This window comes from Anser cygnoides, chromosome 3 (assembly GCF_040182565.1).
Source record: "Anser cygnoides isolate HZ-2024a breed goose chromosome 3, Taihu_goose_T2T_genome, whole genome shotgun sequence".
NCBI lineage: Eukaryota > Metazoa > Chordata > Aves > Anseriformes > Anatidae > Anser > Anser cygnoides.
In genome coordinates this window covers 20,525,794-20,550,478 of record NC_089875.1, presented here as the reverse complement: position 1 = coordinate 20,550,478, position 24,685 = coordinate 20,525,794, and the positions used below count along the sequence as shown (strand labels likewise).

Here is a 24,685-nt window from a genome sequence, read left to right as displayed (position 1 = left end):
ATGATGCCTATGTTGTGCTGGCTGAAAAATAGGCAAAAAGAGCATTACCAGAAAACAGGGATTTTCAAATCATCTAGGAGATTCCATTCCCTTAATTGTTTTCTTTACAGAGACAACCTGTAACTTAGCCCATGGTTGTTACAGGAGGAGTTATGCCATTGCAGATCTCTCCTAATGGTGTTATTCCTAACCGTGATAACTAATGATATTAATCCTCTGACACAAGCTTTCCACTGCTGTGATCATTTGTGCACGGTACTCTGGAGCTGGGGGAAAAACAATGTCAGCAGCTAGCTGGTTACTGGAGGAGCATGCATGTTAAACCACCTGACATCTGGTGAGTCACCCTCCAAGAATGTGTGATTGAATGATAGCTAACTGATTAGCCCAGTCGATTAAGGCCAAATATATCTGAAGTGTGGAACGCTATTTCTGAAGGTAGCTGGAAGTGCAAACACCCATAGTTTACAGACCTTACTATAGTATAAATGATGGCTGCAAAAAAATCTTCCACAAGAATTGGCTTGTGCAGTAAGCATGCATTGCTTGTTTATAAGCAACTATTTCTGACGTTTTTAATGCACTTTTTTAATGTTGTTAATTCATTTCTGTTGTTAATGACTGAAGGAGAATTGCTACAGCCGGTTGTTTTCTGGTTGATTCCCATCTAGTGAAGTGACTTACCTGTTGAGGAGCTTCCACAGTCTTTTGACTGAAGCCTGCATCCTGGCTCTGATGGTAAGAGCAAAATGCAAACGTTGAGCCAACATTTTTCTTAAAATCCACATGCTGAGCAAGACAAAGAAAAGTTCAGTTCCCTGGCACAGATGCTGCATAGGTAAGATGTGAGCATAAGTCGTGGTGAGAGATGTTCTGTAACACATTTGTGTTGGGAACACAGGCCAGGGTTTGAAGACGTGTTGACCTATTCTATGAAGTAGGAAAAAGCAGAGGTTGTTCTTAAAGTTTCGTTTAGCTATATTTTCTGTTGAGAGAGAACAGAGTATCACCTAATAAGTCTCAAACTACTGTTGTAAATAAGGAATCATTCCAGAACGTGATCGTGGTTGTAATCCTGCAGCACTTAGCTTTGGGCATTGCCAAAGAGGCCTGATGTGCCACCTCCTCTCCTCAGCCTGTGTTGCCACTGCCTGATAGTTTTACGTTCAAGTGCTTCGGTGCAGATTGAGCAGCTTAATAAGACGTAGCTATTCAGGTGGTCAGGGTCTCTACTACAATACTTAAGCCAAGTATTTGACTTCTCCAAATGAAGGGTATCTTTTGGATACTATGGATTTAAAATAATGAAAATGCAATGAAGATGAAAAGTGAAATGCCATGCTGGATTCACTAGCAGTGACTTGTTACTGGAATGTGAAACAGTCTAAGATCAGTTCGTGCTTACAGATGGAGTATTGAAATTATGAAGCTGACTGGAACATGGGGCTTTGAAACAACTAATCCTGTGCAGTGCTTTTGTTTTGGTCATTTTGTAGATGCCTTTGTATCTTTGGAAAGAGTTATGACCATTGTTTCTGGTATTGTACACACTTACTGCACAAGCTTTTACTAAATTACCATTGTGAGACTTGCATCTTGTTAAACAAACATAGATTGAAACAGATTCCATGCTGTAAAAACAACCGCACACAAGCCAACTTCTTTGTGCATGTGGGTTATGTATCATTTCCCCTCAGGAATTAACAGCATACCTTGAACTCCACTTTTTAATTTGACTGAGAGAGCGAGCCTTGCATACAGAAGAAGAAGGGAGGAAAGAAAAAAAAACACCTCCTGGACTCTAATCTCTTAATCTCCATAAAATGCTTGAATGTTTAGCTTTGATAATATATGAAACAAATCTGGTGGTCCGTAACATTTCTGAAGTGCATTCCCCCTTCTTTTTTTTTTGTAGCAAAAAGAAATCAAAGCAGACATAAAATGATGTATGACAGATGGGTTGGTGTTGGTTAGGAGTTAGCCCTCAAGCATGAAGAAATTCCATAGCTCTAACTCTGCCTTCTAATATGCCAGTGGAAAGTCACTTTGGTGGCCTGGTGATGATTCCTTTCCTGATGTAGCATAATTTTCCTGCCAGTGGGGTCACCATGCATTTTGCATACTTATTTATTAATCCTTTTGATGCCAGAAAAGGGATTATTCAGAAGTAACGTCAAGAAATGGAACTCTTTGGCTAACAAGATTTTTACACTTGGAGGCAGATCTTCTGAAAAATGTGTGATGTCTGCCTCATTCTTGGGATCAGAAACTGGCTGAGATTCAAAGTTAGGTAATTGAAATGAGAAGGCAATTTAACAGTCACAGCTATAGGGTAGGTTTTGCAGTCAAAGAAACTGCTTTGCAAAAATACTGTATGCAAGGGAGAAGCTTTCAATTCCATTTTCTATGTATATTTCCAAAGGGAGATAGTTTTAGGGTGCTTTTGGATCCAAGGTGGAACTACCTTCCTTCAGGATAGCAGGAGAGAGCTAAGCCCTATTTTCAGCATGCATTTGTAGGTGAGGTGATCTCCAAACATGTTGTAACTACTCTGCTATAATTAGTTCTAGTGCAAGGAGGTTCAGCCTCTGTTTGTTAAGTCTCTAAGGTTGAGTTTAGTTGCTAGTTCTTTAGTTGTTTTGGTTTTAGGTACGGTGTTTTGATCTTTCTATGGTAGATATCTCATACAACCAGCATGTCCTGGTCATTTAAACATAGGTAAAATGGATGTGTTTTAGAAAAGCTTTTAGCTCTTAAAGTAGATACCTGTCTTTTGTATTAAAGTGCTTGTCCCTGGTATTTTTCCAACCTTTGTGATCTTATAGTATGAGTTAAAAAAATAAATAATAAATTCATAGCAGGGCTGCCTGCTTGAACAGTCTGCTCCAGAAATGCCTGTATGACCTAATCAGAATAAGAAACAAATAAAATAATAGCACTAAATGGTGTGGGGATTAGATTGGCAGGAAACTGGACCATGGTTAACTCCACTCATGTGTGCTGCAAGCAAGCTGAGCCCCACACCCACGCTGTTGGTGTTAGTCTTTAAAGTTTTGTTGGCAAAGCTCTGCCTTTTAGGAGTGGGAAAACAAGTCATACCCACAACAGACACAGTTCTGCTGGCAAAAAGCTCCGTGTAGTTTCTGCCAGTTTAGCGAAACCCTTTGGCTTATATTGTTTATTCCATTCAAGGAAGAGGCTTGGCTACCCCTTCCCTGCCATGTGCCTTCTTCTCCAGCCCCGCTGAAGCTGTGTCTCAGCGAGTGGGGTCTGCTGAGAGAGTGCTGCCACCGCCGCAGTGCCTTTCAAGTGCTGGTAAGCCATTAGAAGGAGCTGCCATCATCTCAGATCTTAATCTGTTTTAGCAGATAAAGAGGAAAATGCTATCAGAGGAGATGGAGATATCATTTGGGTGCAGAAATCGCATGAAAAGAAGAACGCGAGTTGTGTAAGAAGTGCCAAAACCTCTGATGAGTTTCCTTGGGACTTGTCAGTTTTCGTGCACCGACTCCGCTTTCTCCGTGACATGTTTTGCCTGGAGGCAGCAGTAAGCCATCAAAATATAACAGGATATCCTGCCACGCAAGGGCGAAGATCTTAAGGATCCAGGTCTCCCAAGGCTGTGGCTGGCTGATGTAAGCTATTCTCAAGTGGAATCTCCAGTTTTGGAGTGATATTTTTTTAAGTTGTTTGTTTTGTTTTGTTTCAAAAAGAAAACGTTGCATGTTTTTGCATACCACCAACTGCTCACAGAAGATAAGAAATTGCAGCAGCCAAAGCTTCAGATTTATTGCTGTGGTCGATTTCCTGTTATTTTTAATAGGATGTGGCCCCTCCACTTTCAAACTACTGAGCTGTATCAAAGAGAGTGGATCGCGTTTCAGACCGCCGTGCCTGTGGGTTTTTGAACACATGCTCGTGACCGGGCTTCAGGCACCCTGAGCAGGGTTAGAGCTGGTTTAACGCTCTCTTTGTGTTCGCAGACATGTGCCAGCTGCCGGGAATGAGGAGTTTTAGGAGCTGGTATTTGGTTCACTTTAAAGTAGCTTTGTTTTTTTCTGTTGTTGTTGTTTTTAAGCAAACAACAATGAAAACGCCAAAAAACCTCCATAAATTTGGGAGTTTGCAGCTGGCTGATAGAAGAGAGAGAGGTTCAGGCTCTTTGTCGTGGCTGGAGTGGTGGGAGGAAATTGGCTGGTGAACTTTTAGCAGGTAAAATTGGGGTTAAACATCAAGGTTTTAGCAGAGAAATGTCTCCACCCCCTCCGATTAATTTTGTTTGGATTCTTTTGACTGTTTTCATTCAAAACCGTTTTGAGCGCTGTGTGTAAGTAGTCAAAATATCCCTGTGTTCTGGTGTGCGATAAAAAATAAGGGAATGGCAAACTGAGCCAGGCTGTAACAGAGCCCTGGAGAGGGTTAGGGGAGGGAGTTCAGCTGGTCTGCAATTGCTGTGGTGCTGGTAGGACTTGGAGGGAGGTTAGCGCCCTGCTCGGGGTCCAGAGTAACTGCCTGCAGTCCTTGTGCGTGGCGTGACGCAGTTGCCCTTTGGCAAGCTGAATTCATAATTGTCATTGTTCAGTAGCCATTTGTAGACTTCATAGTAAATTTTAAAACTGCCGTTTACAAAACGCTTTGTTGTTTTGCTTTTCAGTCAGACTTCATACAGGCCTTTTGTGTCTTGGTGGGCTTGGGTGGTGTCTTTGTCCTCAGACCATCTGTTTAAATTTCAGTAGTAGTAATGAGCAATGAAGTTAATTTTAGGGGTGTATACTTGAATGTTTTCATCTACCAAGGTTCTTAAACCCCAAGTCACACAGAACAATAGGTGCCTCTCTGATCAATATTTCACAAAGCTTAAGGCCATGGGTACATGTCTCTTGGGATTTAGCATTAGCAATTGATCAGTTTTAGCAATAAATTTTCAGTGTCCATCCTTAAAAAGTCATGAGCCGCGTAGTAGTTTTGACACCTTGGTAGTGTAATTATTTTCCCTTTCTCTGTCCTTCTGGATAAGATTCTTATGCCTTCTATTAACGATGCTGTTAGGAAACAAAAGCAAGCTTTTCAGATCACTTTAAGACTGCTGATTTGGTTTCTTATGATAAACAGTTGTGACTGGTACAATCCTCTGGGGAGTTTCTATGTGTGAGAGGTGGGTAAGCAAAATAAAGATAATTTTCAAGTCCAGATGACTTGAAAAGTTTATATAGAATTCAGCACGTCTTGAGGATTGGTAAACCTTTGTCTGCTGATTCTGGAGAAGTTATTGGAAATGCATGGCAGGTTTCAATTCTGAAGGTGAGAGCGCAATTTTCAAGGATCTAATTAATAGTGCATTTAAAGAACGAAATAGTGTTTTATAAATTGCATAATACTACCTGAAGGTATATCTGAATTATAAAGTTTGTTCCTAATTGAAACTCGGTTGCTGATTAGGCAGTTTGTAATTCTGATGAGCTGTATTCTGTTGACAGAATTTTGCTGATACTGGAGAGGGGAACTTTGATCAAAGAGACCATCGCTACCCTTACCAGCTTTTTAAGGTCTAAGGAAGGGCCTTTTTGTGCCTCAGATTTGGCACCAGTTTTCCAGCACTGATACTCCATTTGTAAGTACAGTCTGGCCTTCAGCTTCAGAGCCCATAACATAAAGATTTTTATCCATTTTCTCTTTTTGGTATTTGCCTTTGTTTACTGGGAGCTCTTCATACAGAAGCCATGTGTGCTCAAGTGAATATAAATATTTTCCTTTAAAGGTTACAATGTCTTTACGATGTTGCCTGAAACTAAAGTTGAAAATAAACTTTACATTTTAAGCATGTGTAATTTGTTTTTACAGTTACAGTGGGAAAGAATTTATGCTTAGCATCCAAGCAGTGCATCTCCAAAGGTTTTCTGTAGTTCTGTGTCAACAGAAAATGCATTCTCTGCAGTTTTTTTTTTAAGGGAAAGAAAAGGCTAATTTTTAATTTCAGAAAAATCTTTGGTAGTAATGGTGAAAGGTATGTGTTGTCTCTTTCAGTGCTATTGTTCGTGTCCTAAAGAAGGACCTTTCACAGAAATTTAAGTTTTGTGTGCTTTAAGGTAAGAAAACATGGTAGTGCTGCTGAAAGCAGTGACTGTGCTTTCTCTGTCAAATTGTTCCTGTCTCTGTGCTGGTGTCTCCCAGTTGATCCAGCAGATCCAGCTGAAAACTTTGCTGGGAGATGAACTGAGCGAGAGATGATCCCAGAGGTGTAGCAGCAGGGATGCACTTGGAGGCACAAGGAATTGGAGGATAGGAGTGATGGGCCAGGTAAGGACAGCATGGGCTGCTCTGCCAGCAGAGGTGTCTTATGCTGCCTTGAAGCATAGCAGAAGTACATTGAGGTGTTTAGCATCTTGTTTTAAGAGGGAAGGTGTATTCTTTCCTTTGCTTGATCAGTAGGTTCACTTAACAGTTCAAGTAAACTGGAGTTCTTGTATCTGACTTAGCTACATCTTACATATGTACAGCTACTAGTTTCTTCTCTTCTAGCAATTTCATGAAGGATTTGAACTAAACTTATTTTCCATTTTAGCTAACAGTAGGATGTCTCATGTTTCCTGGAGAAATTGCTTCCTCAAGCAAATCTGTTGGTTACTTACAATGTTCCAAACCATCTACATTTTTATACAGATACTTGTTTTGACTTTGTTTTCTTAGAAAATAAACAAGATTCAGCTGTCACTCAGATTTTTTTTCAGTCTGTATTCTCCTTGGGATGTTCATAGTGCATTTCATATACTGGATTTTATTCCTTTTTGGTTGCAAGAAGTATAATAATACCTGATGAAGGTGTCTTTGCATGCAGTAAAACTGTCCAGAAGCTCTCTGCTTCAGACTCTAGATAGGAAAAATCTCCCAGCTTAGTTTATGAAGACTACTGGCCGAATTCTTTAGGCCAAAACCACAATGACTTCGGGGAAAAGTTGTGTGTAAGTTACATGCAGACGTTATGGTTCCTTCCATGGAGTCATAGTAATGCCAGTTTCCGTGCTTGCTAACATGGCATTGGGCTTGAAAATGGCTGCAGAGACTCTAATGGTGTTATCCTTCTCAAAGATTTTCCATTTTAGAAAAGTGAGCTTATCAAGCTGGCAATAAGCTGTGATGCCTTTTTAGTCAGGCCATTTCAAATGCAGAGCTTACAGAAGCCTTGTTTCCCTCATGGGAACTTGCCCAACGCAGTCCTTACCTCCTGTGCACGTCATGCACTGTCATAGTTCCTTTCTGTGTGACTTGTAATAACAATTTGTTTCTTGCCATCTTCCCCACCCCCCAGTGCGGCAGGAGAACTGTTTGTCTTTCTAAATTTAGATATCCATGGATACATATAATATTTTTCTGTTTCAGCTTGGCAGTTTAAATTGCGTATGGAAAAGAAAAGTGCATTCCACTACAGGAAGTCTGCAAGTGGTATTCTTCGTTTACAGGAGAATAAAATGTTACATGGACTGTCTCACTCTTCCTTCTGTAGAAGGAAAACAATACTTACAAAAGCAGGTTTATACTAATGTCTTTAGCCAGACTCTTCCTCTCTTTTCATTGTGTGATGTACAGGGTACCACCATGCAAAGGGGAGACAGTGATATAGGGGATGCTACAAAGGCATGTAACTTTAATACCACTTGAGATTTTTTTATTGTTGTTCCTGTTTTGTTTCTCTAGCTAAAAGAGCATGTTCAAACGTTCTCAAGTACATGGATCATTTGTACACATACAATGTAGGTGTTCTTGCCTGGACGTCTCCCTTCAGTTTGCAAGATCCCAGACAATCTTTTTCTTGTGTCTAATTTCTTAAGACCCCACCAGTAGCTATGACCATTGAAAATACTGTAGTGGTGTGAAGTCATGTAATACGTTATTGCTTTTTTGGCTATAAAAATAGTTCTTTGTTTTCTAGAATACCTATGATGTGTAAAAACCGAAGGAAAAAACAAGTGAGAGATCAGCAGGCTATTTGGTGTCTGTTGTGGCCGGCAGCCTTGGTTCCAGAACAAGCTACTTTGCCTTGTTAACTTGCTGAAGCAACTGTAAGGCTTTGCTCATCTGTACACAAATACATCATTCCCACCTCTGAAGTACCGGAGGAACAGAAATGAACCTGCAGGATTTGATAGCAGCAATATGCTAATGTAAAGTTATTGTCATGGAGTGGCATAATTGTGCTCTTGGTCTCTGAATAATAACCCACATAAGTGGATTAGCCTGACCCTTGAAAATGGGTAATTAGTTGTTATGTTGGACCTCTGTACTGAAAGAGCTAGAAGATAAATTAGGTTGAGGAGGTTTCTAGCTTTGTTTTCGTATTGGTTATGCGAGTCCCAGATTTTGGGGAATTTTCTTTTTGTTTGTTTAGTAGACATGAATCGGGGCTTCTTTTTACTTGCTCTCTATAAGAAAGGGGGGGGGTGGGGAAAGTAGATGAGTGGAGGGAAAAAAGTGCAGCCTGGATAGGCAACAGAGTTAAGGAGAAGAATCTGGTCTAAATTAAGTAAATTACATGGGATTCATTCTACCCGCTGATTACTTCTTAAGAATACTTTTGAAACTTGTACAAATTGGCCATTTGGAAAGTTTTTTGCTTTTTCCTATCTGCACTGAAGAAAACCTTTTCTCTAAGTTCTCTGGTTATTTTTGGCAATCATATTGTTTTCTCCCTGCTTTTTCTCTACTTTATGCCAAAGTGGTGGGCTTTTTGTCCTGCTTTAGCAAGCAAATACCTGCCATAATTCAAAAAGTTTGTTTTTCTTCCTGTAAAGCTGAATACTTTCATACCTCGTGATGAGGAGAGGTGCTGTGTGGGTCTTACTAGGAGGCACAATAATATTTAGCCGAATGGCCTGAAGAAGGATCATGCAGTGTGAACTTGGTCTTGTGGCTGTCTTTATTTTCATTTGTGAAACCATGGCAAAAGATTTGCACTGCCCTTGTCGCTGTCAGGATGTGTATCTGCCAGGGTGTACGTCCTTTGGGGTGGGTTTACGTGAGTGTTCAGAGCTAGTAACGAAGGATTGTGAAACTTGTCTGTTGTAAGTAGCTAGTGTATTGATGCTGTCTTCCAAGATGGCATATGCTTGCTCCAGGAAGGGCTTGAGATACCTGTCTCTCCTAAGAGTTGAACTGCTGAAGAGCTGTTTATGGCGTAGCTGAATTACAACTTCGAACAGCAGCGAACAGCTCGTGCTGTGTCCTGCAGCAGCTGATTGTTCAGGTGGGATTAAGTGGTTAGAAAGAGGAATGCATCCTTGCCTATTATGGTGTTTAATGGTCCCAAGAAACACTTTGTTTGCAAATTAACAATTTTTGATTTCCTCTGTCAGAACACCTGATGGAGTAGGAGGATCAACACGAGAAACAGGATTCTTGTACTGTCTTTTAGGTTTTATTTTTGTGACCTTTTGGGATTCCCTCTCAATCCTCTATCTGTGTTTTTGTTTGTTTGTTTTGTTATTGTCATTTATTTTTTTTTCCTGTTAACTTTTCTTCAAATCTCTCTTTTTTTTCCCTCCCTCCTTCTTGATGGAGTCATGATTTTTTTTATAAACTTGAATATTTTGCAGTATTCTCTTCCCAGTTGAATTCTAGGCTTTGTGATTTTAATAGATTTATATTGTTTTTGGCATAAGCTGTATTATTAAGGGCCAGGTATATTTTACTCTGACAAGTTTATATATCAAAGCCTAAAACAAAACAAAAGACTGAAGGAATGTAGCAGCTTGGCAGCCGTTGAGTACACACCCCCAAAGCAATGAAAACTGCTGTTATGGTATCCCATAGTACTGTGATAGTATTCCATCAAATCTTCTTGGTTTGGGGCTGAGAAACACAAGGCTATATGAGTAGTTCATGTTCGTTGCTTTTAGAAACTTTATAAAAATAGACGGGTATAATAACAATAAATGAATTATTCTTACAAGGATATCCTGAATTTGACATGCCAGTATTTGACTTTGAACTTGAGTCTGACTTAAAAATGGAGGTTGTTTTGGAGATAGCCCTTCAGAAGGATTCTCCTATTTATGCTGCGTGAATGCCTGTGTTATATTTAGGCACTGAGAATACTTTTGGGCTGACTGTCCTGTGTTCAGCAGCCTGGGGGGTGGCTGGGGAAGATACGAGCTGTGGTTCCTTTCACAAGGGTAGAATCATAGACTCGTAGAATCGCTTGTGTCTGAAGGGACCCTAGAGATCATCTAGCTCCAGTTTGAGTGCTTTGGACTCTTCCCAGAGATTCTGTTCCCCCTGAAAACGAGTCAGCTGAGCCTCTTGTGTCTCCTACAGCCCCCCTGTGGGCTGAGGGGCTGAGCCGTGCCCGGCTGTGGCCTGGTTGCCTTTAGCAGAAAGGGAGCGTAATGGTGCTGTCCTGGCAGGGCTGGGCTCCCTCACAAGGCCCCGTAAAGGACGGCAATGCTGCTTCTTCATAGTGTCTGCTATGTGGTGGATTTGACTTCTCGTCCACCCTTCCTGTCCCCCCCCCTTAAGTAGATCCAGTGTGAACTCGGAGCACGGAGGGCCTTGAGTCAGATTTTGTGTTTTCATTGCAGTCGGTTGGTGTCAAGTGGGAAGAGCAGAGCTGGAGCTGCCTCCGAGCTGAATCACACTGCGTGGGGATTGCCAACGATTTGCGGGAGTTTCTCATTCCTTGCTCTGCATGGTCTTGGTAGCGGCTTTATCCGTCACTTCACCCCTGGCATCAGCTCACTAAGTAATTGCCCCGTGGCCCTTTGGGCCTTAGCAACTCTTTCAAAAGCACAGCTAATCATTTGATAAAAATAAAACTAAGTTTAAGAGGGGGTGGGGGGGAGTAGCGGACCACTTACTTCTTGGCAAATTGATCTCAGAGCCTTGTCACGGCAAACAGAAATGATAAACTTCAGCAGTCATCAAAAGCACGGGTGGAATCCCAGCTCGCAGACACGTGGTGGGGAGCACTTCTGTCTCCTTCCCAACCACGGTAAGCTGCAGAGGAATGTGAGTGTCAGGCTTCAAGTGAAAGAAATGAGATGCTTCCAGCTCGCTAACCAGAGACAGAATTACAGGAAGGGCCTTATCACATGGGCTTTCTTTGCTTGTTTTGGGTTTGTTCCTTGCTTCTTCTCTTGCTTCTCGTGGAGCTCCAGTTAATACCCAGTGTAAATGACAGGGATACCTTGTCTCCGTAAGCTTCTACAAGCCTGAGAACAGGATAAGTACAGAGAGCTTGTTAAACCACTTTTTCTTCATCTCCACCTTCTTATAACTGGTACTTAGTTATAAGAAAAATAAAATTGTGTACTAATATGGTATTTTTCTTTGCTTGCATTCAGTAGCACTTTGAAGACCCCTACAATGTATCAAAGACCTATTTGTGCAACTGTGATATGCGTGTACAACAAGTACACCTACCTGTGTTCATGGAGATGTTCTGATTTTGTGGAAGTTGTGTGTTTTTTTTTTTTCCTGTGCAAATACCTTTCATAAATTGTGCAGCTTAAATTTGGAGTAAATTTCCTATTTTTCATATGAGAGCTGAAAGCCAGACTAACTTCTGTTTTAAATCTGAATTGCTTGAAAAGAGCAGTAAAATAAGGCGATGTTCGATGTTAATTTTTGTGTCTTTCTCTACTTTTATATAAAAGTCTATTTTGTGAGCTCAGGGAAGGTCACGAATTTACAAGTCAGTTTTGGCCCTATCTTGCTCCAGTCATATGTTAGAATGTTAGAATACAAAAATGGATTAACCAAAGCAAGGAATAAAGCTGTTTCACTTTAAAGAAGAATTTCTTTTCAACTCATGACCTAGTAAAAGTTTCTGCAAAACATTTTTCCCCTCCAAACTGTTCCAAAACAACTACCTTCTTTAATAGGGTCAGTTAATAAGAATTAGGCTTTAATCTCATTAAGAGCTGATAACTTTATTTTGAATCATATTTGAGGTTATCATCATATGCAAAGGGCAGATAGGCCCAGACAGACTTATGGGGAAGGGTGGTAAAGCATTTATTGAAGCAGTATTACAAAATATGAGAAAGGATGACATGCCACAGGTTTTAGAACTTACCTCAGTGGTTTTGTATATCAAGCTGCAACTTGTATTTTATCCTCCAAAAATAATAATAATAATTTTACTAGCCTTCTGTACAAAGCTGTTTTTGTTAATTAGAATTAATGATGAATAATATGTTACAGGAAATAAACTAAACTTATCTATTATAATACTTTTATAACTAAAAAAGAAGATTACACTTCTTTACGAGGAAACAATATGGGATTACAGCTTGTACGATTCCTTTCGCTGTAAATGCAGTTAGCAGTGCGTAATGAAATGCTGTGGAAGTAAATTTGTAACCTTTCTCCCAAGGTCCATTGAAAGCTGTTGCAAAACATACTAGTGGCGAAGGGTTCATGTTGATGGGCCTGTGTGGTACTTGAAGCATACGAGTTTCCCTGTTTAAAATAGTTAGGAAAAAAGCATGGCATCTGTTGTTGCTAATATCTCAGTTCCTATGTGCCATCGAACTCTGTGGTACCCAGGTAATTTTTTTCAAATACTGTTTATCAATGTGATGCGCAGAAGAGATGAAGGAAAGCCATAGAGGGCTGCTCACAGAGAGAGGTCCCTTTGAAGCCTTGTAATTCTGAGATGCTGGTCAGAGAAGTCACCCGCTTCAAAGAAAGCCCCCATTTTGGCCATAAATCTTACTCGTAAGTATTTTGACTGTTTTAGGCCAGTGTTTAAGCCCACACAGCGGGCACTGGAAAATAATCCTTTAATACAGAAAGAAAAGTACAATTAGCTCATATCCGGCAGCTATTCTGGATGTCAGATGAGGTGTTTTTCTGTTTTGCTGTTGAAACAAATGCAGTTATTCATAGGCCCTGGCTGAGTGATTTACATCAGGGCCTATATTCAGCAAAGATAACAGATATACTTTCTTCATGCATGTGCTCACAATATAATCCTTCTTTGATAAAACTTGAAGGCATTTTTTCAACATTTTGTAGCAGTGATTTTTTTAATACATTGAGTAGCAGAGATGTTTTTTTCTATGCAAGTTCAAAAGTTCGTGTTGTGATCTGACATCAGATATCTTCGTATGTAACTAAATGTGCCCACTTGTGGGTCAGGATGTGCAATGTGCGTGATTTTTCATATATTTTTATTGTTGTTGTTATTATTATTATCCCTCTCCTCCCTTTCCTCTTTCTGCCCCCCATCAGATCTGTCTCTCATTGCTTACCTGCAGCCACACGTCTCCCCTCACATCATTCCGGTCCATTACCTAATATCTGAATGGGATGCATTGAGCCTCTTCCAGGAAGTAGACCATTGCTATGAACTTCAAGAAACTGGACAAAGCTTTATTCTTACTGTAAGCCTGCAGGTATGGGTCTTGCTTCACTCGATGGCAGAGCCTGGTTACTGGCATCAGTGGGGAGAGCACTGGGTCTCAGTCCCTGAAGGAAGAGGGAAGATTTGTGGTTTGGAGGGGCCACTGAGCTGTTTACATTTGATTTGTTACATGTTGAATGTTTCTTGCTGGTCTTAACCCTCTTCCCCAGTTGTACATGTGATTCTTCAGGTTTTACAAAATGGGTTTTTAAGAAAATATTTTCTTTCCTGGTGGGCCAAAGAGCCTGCTATGTTGTGATCTTGATGTATTAACTAGGCATCTTTTTTGACTTTAGTGTTCTTTAAAGTTACATGTAGTCTGAAGCACTTTGGAAATCTGTATTTCTAACCCAGGCTTTCCCAACTTCCTTTCATCTGAAAGACTTCGTAACCTTCCAAGTATATATATGTTAAAGGAAACAAAAGGAGAATGGGAGGTATACTGTCATGACTACTGCCTTTATTCTGCTTGAGTGTAAATTTTTAGAAACTCGGCTGTGTAAATCAGAAGAAAGGAGGAGCAAAAATATCACACCTCTAAGCGCATGTGTAGGACCATATATTCTTATTTCAATCCAGACCATGACCTGAAAAAGAGAGAGAGGGGGAGTCGATTAAGTGCTGGGTTCAGAGGGCGGAGAGCATGTGTATCCAGGGGCTGCCGCTTGATGCCTGCACTTCAGTCCTGGTACTGGGAGCAGAGAGCCCTGAGCTAATCCCACAGCACGAGATGCTGGGGACTGCGGTGCAGAGAGGCACGTGCTGGCAACTCCTGAAGTCTGCCTAGGTCTGGAGCCAGCCCCGCTGCATTCAGGAGCGCTGCGCTAGAGGTAAGGCCGCATCCTGCAGGGTCTCAGCAGAGTGCAGCACTGTGTGAGTCCAGCCAGCCAGCTGCTGGGCTCGTCTGGATCGCGGGACCCTTGTGGGCTCACAGGTGTTGTGGCTGTTCAGCTGCCTAGCCTTGAAGTGCTCTGCTGCGGTCCCCTAGCAAAATTATGGTACAGAAATGAGACAAAATCCAGCTCATGAAAGTAGGTATTTTTTTTTGTCCAGCATTCATCAAAGCAGGATAGGTGATGTCTGAAGTTGTGTGTTGTTTTTTGTGTTAATATTTCTAACAAACTTTTTATTGCATTGTTTGAAATTACAGAGCAACTGACACCAGTGTGTACTAGTGCACATTTAATTAGTCTGAATGTACGAGTGTGTACAAGTTCACTCCATACTTGATTCAGTTACTTAACCTCTACTGGAATTACCACTTCTGCTCTTCGTGTTATCATGTATTTAGAACTTTTATTTGTGGTTTTACTTAAGACTTTGTAGCATGAAAGAATAATGAAAACACTAAGAAAATTTCCTGTTTTTTTACTAGGCATATCCTTCACTGTTTTTATGTTTTTGCATGCCTATCAATCACATTTAGCAGGAAATGTAATCTCTTATAATCACTGTAGCTTTAGTCAGCCTGAAAGAGTTGAAACCCATCATAAAGGTGACTATGTGAAAGAAAAAATGAATGGTGCCTGTAAATGTTGCTAGTGAACATAATTGGTGGAGTAAAATACAAACAAAAAGTGAATAATCTGGACAAATCTTCTGATAAATTTTAAGTCAGTTGAAAATAATTTATTCTAAATAGTTGAATTTGCTAGCAGCAGTTAGCTTTTCCTGATCTTTGAACCCCCAAGTCCTTCTCTGCAGGGCTGCTCTCAGTGAGTTCTTCTCCCAGTCTGTGCTCCTGTCTGGGATTGCCCTGTCCCACGTGCAGCACCTTGCACTTGGCCTAGCTGAACCTCATTATGCTCACGTGGACCTACTTCTCAAGCCTGTCCAGGTCCCTTTGGATAGCATCCCTTCCTTCTGTTGTATCGACAGCACCACTCAGCTTGGTGTCATCTGCAAACTTGTTGAGGGTGCGCTCAATCTGTCTATGTCATTGATGAAGGTATTGAATATCACCAGTCTCAGGACAGATCCCTGAGGGACACCACTCGTCACCAGCCTCCACTTAGACATAGAGCCATTGACCACCATTCTCTGGGTGCAACCTTCAATCCAACTCCTTATCCACTGAATGATCTACCCATCAAATCCATCTCCCTCCAATTTGGAGACCAGGATATCACGTGGGACAGTGTCAAAGGCCTTGCAGAAGTCCAGGTAGATGACATCAGTTGGTCTTCCCTTGTCAACTGATGCAGTCACTCCATCACAGAAAACCACCAGGTTGATCAGGGACGATTTGCCCTTGGTGAAGCCATGATGGCTGTCTCGGATCACCTCTTTGTTTTGCATGTGCCTTGACATTGCTTCCAGGAGGATCTTTTCCATCATCTTGCCAGGCACAGAGGCAAGGCTCACTTCTCTGTAGTTCCCTGGGTCCTCCTTTCTCCTTCCTTAAAAATAGGAGTGTTCCATCCAGACTTTGTAATCTTGACTATATTCTTACAGGCATTCAGTTCCAGAATAAGTTGCTTTGTTTTCGAAAAAATGAAAAATAAAAATAGGTGCATTTTGAGTCAACTTGCCATTCCAGGTAAAGTAACTTTGATTCTAGCACAGCTCTGCCATGCAGGGAAGAGTGGCCATCTAGTGTGGCTGTTTCCCTGCCTACTGGCACCTGAAGCTTTCCTTGGGCTGTGATTTCACAAACTGCCTGGCTGGTCTTGCTCTTGTTCTTCTTTCTCTGAGCAGTGTGGTGCTGCTCTTTTCCCTGTGCCAGGTGGGCTGCTCATGGTGGACTCAGCTGGTTTAACTGACTGATGGAGCTGAATATGACCCTATTTTTTTAGCAAGTTGGGGAGTTGAAGTGGCTCAACCAGGCAGGAGGAGGTCCCAGCAGAATTCCAGAGCTGGCAGCAGACCAGCTGTGGCTGTTTGCTCTGGAATTAGGGAGGGGAGAAAAGAAAAAAAAAAAATAAAAAAATGGAGCAGCACTTTCCTCCCTCCCATTCCTGGCAGTGGTGAGCTCTTAGGTGAGACTACCTCCAGTACAAAACTGCAGCCTTGGACAGGTGCCATCGAGGCACCAATCATTCCTGGCTGCTTCTAATTTGAGGTCTTGCAACAACATAGGTGAGGTGCGAGAAGGTTGCGAGCGGTTAACTGCTGTACCCTGCGGAGCTGCGCCCTGCCGCCGCAGAGCTCCGCCGTGGAGCTGCGGCAAGTGCCTGGCACGGGCAGCTGGGCGGCGATCCCTCCTGGGGAGGGAAAGCTGCTGGGGCTGGTGGTGTGTGCGTGCCTTGGACTTTTTTTGCTCTGTTTAAAAGTTCTGCAAGGTGTACCTGTGAGCGGTAAAAGTTCCAGCTTCGTTACTGATGTTCCCATGGATTAAGGCTGACTGCAGTGGCAACCCATGTGCCATTTAGATACTTCATGCAGATCAGCTCCTGTCTTGACTGCGTGCAGTAACTCAGAGACCTTCATCAATAGTTGCATTAGAAAGACCTGTTGACAGCAGTCTGGAGCAATGAGTGGGGAAGTAATGGGCAAGGTGCTAGTGTATAGTTGGAAGCTCACATCACTTCTGTGGTAGAGACTGTTGGACACTGACTTAGTGCCCTCCTCAAAAATACTTGGTACTTGTGCACCTTGATGCAAAAGAGTAATTATGCGTCTGCCTACTGGTCTTTGATGTCCCCAAACTACAGGGAGCTGCTCTGTGGGCGCATAAGAAAGGTCTTTTTACACCAAAAGAGTTGGTATAGAAGGGGGGCAGGATGGGATAACAAAGAATGCATCTAATAACATTTATGCAGGTATTTCAACAAAAGAGAAGAAAAAGTAGAATTTTGACTTAGTCAAAATTGGAATTACTCTTTTGTCTTGAACTAGAGTTGAGCTGCTTGAGACAGTATATTTGGACTACGGAAAGCAGAATCTGACCCAAATGGGATACAGTAGAAACATATGACAACTTAGATACAAAATAAATAAATAAATAAATAAATCTGTTACAGCAAAGATGGATCTGATGGTAAAACTGGGAAGGGAAGCCTGTGATGAAGTTGTGGAGGTAGAAATGCCAAGATGATCTTTCGTCACTGTGTATTGGTACCTGGTAATGCACAGTGATATTAACAGTAGCTGTTGTCTTCTGCTTTGAATGTCCTAAGTATTCCTTGGCCTCTCTTCATGCACACAAGCAGGGGATTGCTCAATGCTTAGAGGCTTTCAAAGTTGTGTGTAAGATAAGATATTGATGTAGATACTTATAAAAAAGGAAGAGAAGAAAAAAAAGGAATGAAAGTGTAATTTGACTCTATTCTAGAATGTGAAGGTGAGAATGTTATCGGTTTTACTATTCGGATTATGGTAATACTTAAATCTCCCCAAGAATTTTTAAAGATTTAAATGCCTGGGGATGAGGTCCCTGTTTTGCCAGGAACTGTATGAATGAGTAGGTGAAAACTGGGTTTTCAGCAGAAGGCTTACATTATGTAAGGGTTGAAAACCCCTTCCATCGGTCCACGGGTGAAATTGATTCCTGGGGGTTTCTTAGGCTGTGTGGGAATGTCACCCATAACCGGGTGGGATACAGACTCCTTGTTAGCTACAAAAATACTCCGTGCACATTTTACCTGCGTGCTACCCTCCTCACGAAAGCAACCAAGTGAGAGGACGCTGTTTCACAGGGAGAGGCTTCCTCCCTTGGAGAGAACTCGGTGAGGAGATGGATTGTGCCACGTCCCGACTCCCATACGCTGTTATTTTTATTCTTCCCTAAAACCGTAGGCTCGCACCCTCCTTGCAGCGCACACCAAGCCCTGCGGTTTCGTGCCCAGCCCAGGGTTACATAGCTGCGCGAGGTGTGCTGCTGCTCCTGCAGTGCCAGGAATGCTGGAAGGGGGCCAGGCGCTGTTGGTAAATACAGGCTGCAGTTTGACAGTAATTGCTTTCTTCCTGGAGTTTCAGAAATTACATGCAGAAGCCAATGAAGTGAGAGAAAGCATTCTGTTTTAAGTGTATTTCGTATCAGATGCTGTTTTTGTTATTTTCACTCCTTTGAATGTAGTACAGTAGTAGTATATACGAAGTCTGTAATAGAGGAGCAAGTCACATGCTTGGAAGTGTCCTGCAAGTTATCCTGGCCTTAATTATTTTTAAGTCTCTCTTCTCTCCTGGTCTTTAAATAAATTTAAGGAAGAGAGCAAATGCTGTGCAGCTGGAGCAGTGAACGTAGTGCCGTTCATTACACAAAGGGGCTTCTGCCATATGACCTCTCCCTCGTGAAATATCAAGCAGCTTCCCTTTGTCCCTTCAGTCTGCCTTTTAAAAACTAGTAGTAAGAAACTTCAGCCAGCCCCGGCTGCCTTTAGGAGAGTGAAGGAAATTTTTTTTTTGTACTTCTTTCTTTCATTTTTAGGTTTGGAGAAGGTGTAAAATTCAGTTATTTGCCTTTTGTGTACTGATGGTTTGGCCTGATTCCTTTGTAATGTCTTATAAAGGTGGGGGGGGGGACACGACAAAACTATTTTGAAGACTTTAATCTTCCCTATGTTCCACAGCCATTAACTTTATCCATAGGGCTTTTTCAAGTAAACAGTATAGGAAACAGGATTTCAATGTCTATGATAGCAAATGGGTTGGCTCGTTGTTCCGTTTTTCCTTGGTTTGCTGAAACAGGATATTAATAATTACCAAGAACCAGCTAAGATATGGTACCTCTTCATCTTTGTGCTGAAGAAACTGCATTTAGGGTAGGTGCTTTTTAGAAAAGATGTTTTGATTTTCACAGTTCATAGATGATGCTTGTCATCAGGCTGTTTCAGAAGAAGTATTTTGCAGGGTGGAGTTGTCTTCTCAAATGTGTATGCATGGAAATGAGCTAAAGGCTTACATGCAGTCAGAGCTCTCCGTTGGCCACTCCTGCACCTGAAAATTACCTTGTGTGTGCAGTCCTGAGTGCACCCACGCACCTGGATGGCCTCCATGGATGTACCATGGCCAGGAGCAGGCCACGCAACACAGGTCGTGCAGGCCATGCAGTCGCAGGATCACCAAATGGCTGCGGTTGGCAGAGACCTCCGAAGATCACCCAGTCCAGCCCCCCTGCCGAGCAGGATCACCTAGAGAACACTGTGCAGGATGACATCCAGGCGAGTTTTGGATATCTCCAGAGAAGGAGACTCCACAACCTTTCTGTGCAACCTGTCCCAGCGCTCTGTCACCTCACAGCAAAGAAGTGCCCCTCATACTGAGCAGGAACCTCCTGTGCTTCGGTTTGTGCCCCTTGCCTCTCGTCCTGTTGCTGGGCACAACTGAAAAGAGACCGGCTCCATCCTCTTGACACCCTCCCCTCAGATATTTGTAAACATTGATGAGGTCTCCCCTCAGTCTTCTCTTTTCCAGACTAAAGAGGACCAGTTCTCTCAGCCTGTCCTCGTACGACAGGTGCTCCAGTCCTCTAATCTTCAGTCTGCAGGGACTCAGTTGGGTACCAGAGCGTTGCCTGCCACCAAAAGATAAGATTTTTAGCATGGGCCATATTTTCACTGGATGTGTCAGGGCTAGGCACAGATTCTCTATGGTGCCTGGAAACTTGGCCGCAGTAGGGATGATTATTTTTCATTGAGAAGGCGTGTTTGTCTGCATTCTGCATTTTGAAGAGTGGTGGGAGTTTACTAACTTAATTTAACCTTCTGGCAAGTTTTTGGGAGAAGAGCTCTACTTGTGGAAAAATTCAGCAGTCTGGTAGACCACAATCCTTCTGTTTCCAGTCATCTTCTTTTTCTGTCGTCTGCAGCAAGTAAAAATTGATAGTCCTGATGCTTTTCAGATTATGCAACCATAACAAGGCAAAAATACCCTGTTTGCTTTAGGAATCTGTGAGTGACCAGGGCCTTTGAGATCTTATTTAGAAAACTTAACAGAGGCTTTCAAAGTGTCAGCTTAACAGAAAACCAAAACATAAAGCTGGTCCAACATCCAGAAGGTGTGGAAATAGAAAAGTTAGGCATATGCATTACGTTGAAAATTAATGGTTATTACAGGCTGGGCCAACTGGAGACAGTTAAGGCTGTCTCAGCCTTGCCATCGCAAGTGTGACATTTCATATGAAAGAGCTGTCATCGGGCTTTCATGTACGTGCAGGTGAAATGAAAATGTAACCCAAACTGCATTACACAAAGTGCATCCATTAACCCATTTATGTGTCTACATCTTTAGAAAGTGGTGGCAGCAGATCGCCCTCGATAGACTTCAGGAAAAATTGTTACTTCACTGGTTCTTGAAAAGTGGAGGAAATATTGCTCTTGATTACCTAAGCAAATTCGGTGATACAACTTACAGAAATTCATTTGCAATCCGTGTTAACATTTCCATTCCATGGGAATTGGTGTCTGTATTCTGGAATAGCATGTCTGTACGCAAGTGTTCTGCAGTGGCTGACCAACAGTAGTTGGATTATTCAATTTTTCTGGTAAACAAGGCAAATAAGACAAATAATTTTCTCAAACAAGGCAATTTTTTACTAACATTGATTTCACCTCTAGGCTACTGTTATCTATGTGATTACTGTACAGAGGATGGTTCATGTTCTGTAAGGAAATGTGTGCAACTTACACTGATGCAAGCTAAGTTTCTTTTTTTAATTGAATTGGCTAGCTAAAACACTCCATGTGTCCCACTTACAATAATCTGCAAAGCCAGAGACTGAACAAGAATACTGTTCTTGATAAGCCACAATCCTCCACACCCTTCATTCTTTGTAATTTCCTTCCATTCTTCCCACTTTTCAAGTTTGTATTCTAGTTTTGCATAGGTTGATAAGAAAAATAATTGCCAAATAGCTAGGGGTTAAAGCACGAGCCTGGCCTGTGTGTTGATGCATGGATCTGCTGCGTTCTCCTGAGCGATCTTGAACAAGCTGGCTGATGTTTGTTTCAATTCCTCTTCTGTGAATCATAGATAATATGTCCCTGCCTCATCAGATTGTTGTGAGGATGTATTAATTTGTGTTTGGTGGCTTCTGATATTACAGTGATGCAAGGTATAGCATCTCTCTCATGCAATCGTGAAAATATTAAATTGTCTGTACTCACAAAAGTCAGAAACAAGAGATTATAAAGTACAGCAGCAAGTTTGATAGGTTCGTTTGCACTTCAGTCAAATAGTAAGTGGCCCTTCTGAGTCCATAGGCTTTTCTGTCATCAAACTGGCAGATTACCAGGGTACTCGCACACCTCAGTAGTGAGGAGTTGCCTGTGTTTTTCTATCTGTGCTTTTGGTTTGGTTTGTCTTGCCCTATCTCCCTCAAAAATGCCAAGATGTACTGACTTTGGAATATATACTTAATCAAACATGTGATAGTTATGTTTCTAGTATAGCGATAATCCCTGTAGTCAGTTGGGCTGCTTCTAATAATCTCCACAGCAACTGCAATCGGTAAACCCTGATTCATGCGGTTCTGTGCCAGATGCTGCATGTGGGCAGCGTGCTATCTGCTCGAAATGTCATGGTAGCTAAATGCTGCACGCTCTGCTGGCAGTGCTTCCTGTTGTGTCCCTTCAGAAGAAATGGGAGCTAGCTTTTGTTTTCGCTATTATTTGTTAAGAGAAATGGACTTTTAAATGCCACTGTTACCGTTCCTCCATCTCTCTCTCCAGAATATTCAAACAAAACCAGGAAGGCTTGGTAGCAAGTGATTTCTCGTTTTTATTTCATTCATGCCTGCATGTGGAAAGTGACACTGTAAAGTTGGTTATGCCAGTGCAAATGCTTTATTTTGGTTTAGCTTGAACTTGATCCTATCTAAAAAATTTAAAAAAAAAAAAAAAAAAAAGGTGGATCTTGCAGATGAGGATCGTAGGTTATTAGATGTCCTTATTCTTTATCTTTAGTTCTTCTGTCTACTTTGTATTTTGGCTTAACGTTTGCACGTGTCCCTGATAAATTTCAGGAGCAGTAATTAGAAACAATTTCTAGAATGTGTTCTCTTCCTCCCACTCGGTTTTATCCTCGCCTCTGACAGCTGTTATTGCAGTTACTCATTCCACCTGAAATGGTGAAATGCAGAACTGCTTTGGAGATGGAAGTGAGCAAAATGTCAGGAATTGCCTCAGAGGAGCCCTCTCTGTGATGACTGGGATGCTTTTTGCCTTTCACATGCATACCTAGGTTTGATTTTTCGGAGGTGCCGAGCACCCGCATTTCCTGCTGACTGCAGCCAGCCTTTCTTCTTTCAAACTCACACCTCTTTTAAATTCTTCTATCCCTCCACTTCTTAAGCTAGCTTTCAAAGCTGGCCTGGGGGCACCAAAAACTTAACTTAAAGATTACGTTATAGACCCCTGTGGTGGGGGAATGGTGGGAGAGTTAGCACCTCTGGGTATGTGCGCTGTAGAGTTGCTCTTTGTGTCGAGTTTCTTGTAGAATGACTTTGCAATTAAATTCATGCTTTAAATTCAGCGGCAAGGTACAAGTTTTGAAAGTTTTGTTGCATAATGTGTTTTTTCAGGGGGAGATGTAGTGAGTCCCTGACAATCTGGTCTGTGGAGGTGTTTGTTTTATGGGTTCGAATGTGGCTCTTTTCCTTTAAGCTTTTTTTTTTATGTTCCGCTGATATTTAGGAACCTCGTATTCCACACTTAACTCTACTTGTATGTGTTTTGCAGGAATCCTGTGGAGCCCACCCTGGGAATGGACATCCACCTCCATTTCTGGAGGAGAGTAATGCCAATTGAAGAAGCCTTCAAGGCGAGCCAACAAGTGTGCTGATACTCTCAGAAGAGCGAAGGGAAGGGACGACCTTCCAGGACAACAGCCATGCCTTTCGGGCTGAAACTACGACGGACCAGACGCTACAATGTCTTGAGCAAGAACTGCTTTGTGACACGGATCCGTCTGCTGGACAACAATGTCATCGAGTGCACCCTCTCTGTGGAGAGCACGGGGCAGGAGTGCTTGGAAGCTGTTGCTCAGAGGCTGGAATTACGTGAGGTAAGAGTTAGCTGGGAAAGACCATCTGTCACTTTATAATTTGACACATTTTTAGCTCAGGCAGTCTGTTCGTTTGAATTGTGTTATTCATATTGCTGGCCAGATATGATCAACAGCTGCAGCTCGGACAAGCGTTTTCTGGTTGCATGAAGACTGAAGATAGAACAGTACCAAGGATTTCATGCTGTTGCTCTTTCATTGTGGATTTGAGAGCTTTTTATAATATGAATTTTCTTTTCTTAGTAAATGATGGGTCTTACTTTCTGAATTAGGATGCTAGTGGGCCAAGTTGCAGTCATGTTTGTCCGAGTGTTATCCTAATTTCATTGACAGTTTGTTGAACTATGCCAGTGGGAAGGAGATCACTGACATTTAAACACCCACCTTGACATAATTATATTCTTGTTATTAACATACTGAAACAGGCAGTAGTTGTGTCACAAGCTGGAGTAACTAGTAACAGTTTGAGCATGTTTTTTTCTTCCTTTTCTTTAACTGAAATATTTGGCATCTGAAGCACCAAGAGTCTTCTTTTACATTCCCAATACTTCTGAAAAAGTTAAGAAACACAGACTTTTGTTATTAAAGACTGAAATCCTTTATTTTCTTGCTGTAGAGTTCAGTGCTTAACTCTTGAGCCCTTTTTAGAGGGGCTCAAGCTCTCTACAATGCATGGCACAAATGAACAGTCTTTTCTTACCTTCTGTGGACTCATTATGTGTATCTTGCATGCTTCTAGGCTTTTGCAAACCACAAATTGAAAACCATTGCGTGGGAATTGCTGTATATTGTCTGGCTGTCCTGATGGATGCTTTCTATAAGGACAGCTGGGAACTCTGTTAATCTTGCAGTGTCTTATATTTGTTCATATAGGACCTTTTGTAATGGTGGCAACTGGAAAGTAGAATACAAATAGCTAGCACAGATGAAAAATAAGCACTCATTTTAGTATATCAGAAATGATAAAGAATGAGAGAGTAATTTTACTGTGTGTCTGCAAAATAGGCAGAGCAATGTGCAGGCAGGAATAGGGCAGAGTCAGAATATTGTGTTTATTTATTTTCAGAAGGGGATTTTAGTAGAAATATTTTTACTACCCCAGTCTTCTAGGTGTGAGGAGTTCGTAGTAACTATAAATGATTTTTTTTTTCCTGTTGGTGGTACTTTAGCCTCCTTATAGAGGCTAGGTCTTTCCCTCTCCTTCCGTTGCAGAAAGGAGTGAAATGAATGAGGTGATTCTCCTCATATTCCTTGTGGGTTTATCTAGTTGGCACAGCAGAAATGTGGGGCCTAATGATGCTTTCGATGCAGGTCCACCTGCATTTGCAAACAATAGTTCTGTCA

At 41.8% G+C, this 24,685-nt stretch overlaps 1 protein-coding gene across 3 annotated transcripts in view; it reads left to right on the top strand.

Moving 5' to 3' along the window:
* The window catches only part of PTPN14 (protein tyrosine phosphatase non-receptor type 14), a 118,264-nt gene that overhangs the window by 18,424 nt on the left and 75,155 nt on the right, over positions 1 to 24,685 (top strand). For 2 of the 3 annotated variants that reach the window (XM_048057472.2, XM_013174022.3), the window contains exon 2: positions 23,017 to 23,341. In XM_048057472.2, coding sequence (XP_047913429.2) covers positions 23,168 to 23,341 — 174 coding nt within the window. In that variant the 5' untranslated portion in view covers positions 23,017 to 23,167. Of the gene's footprint in view, positions 1 to 13,254; positions 13,392 to 23,016; positions 23,342 to 24,685 lie in introns of those variants that run through there. The other variant, XM_066993655.1, reaches the window with a different exon arrangement.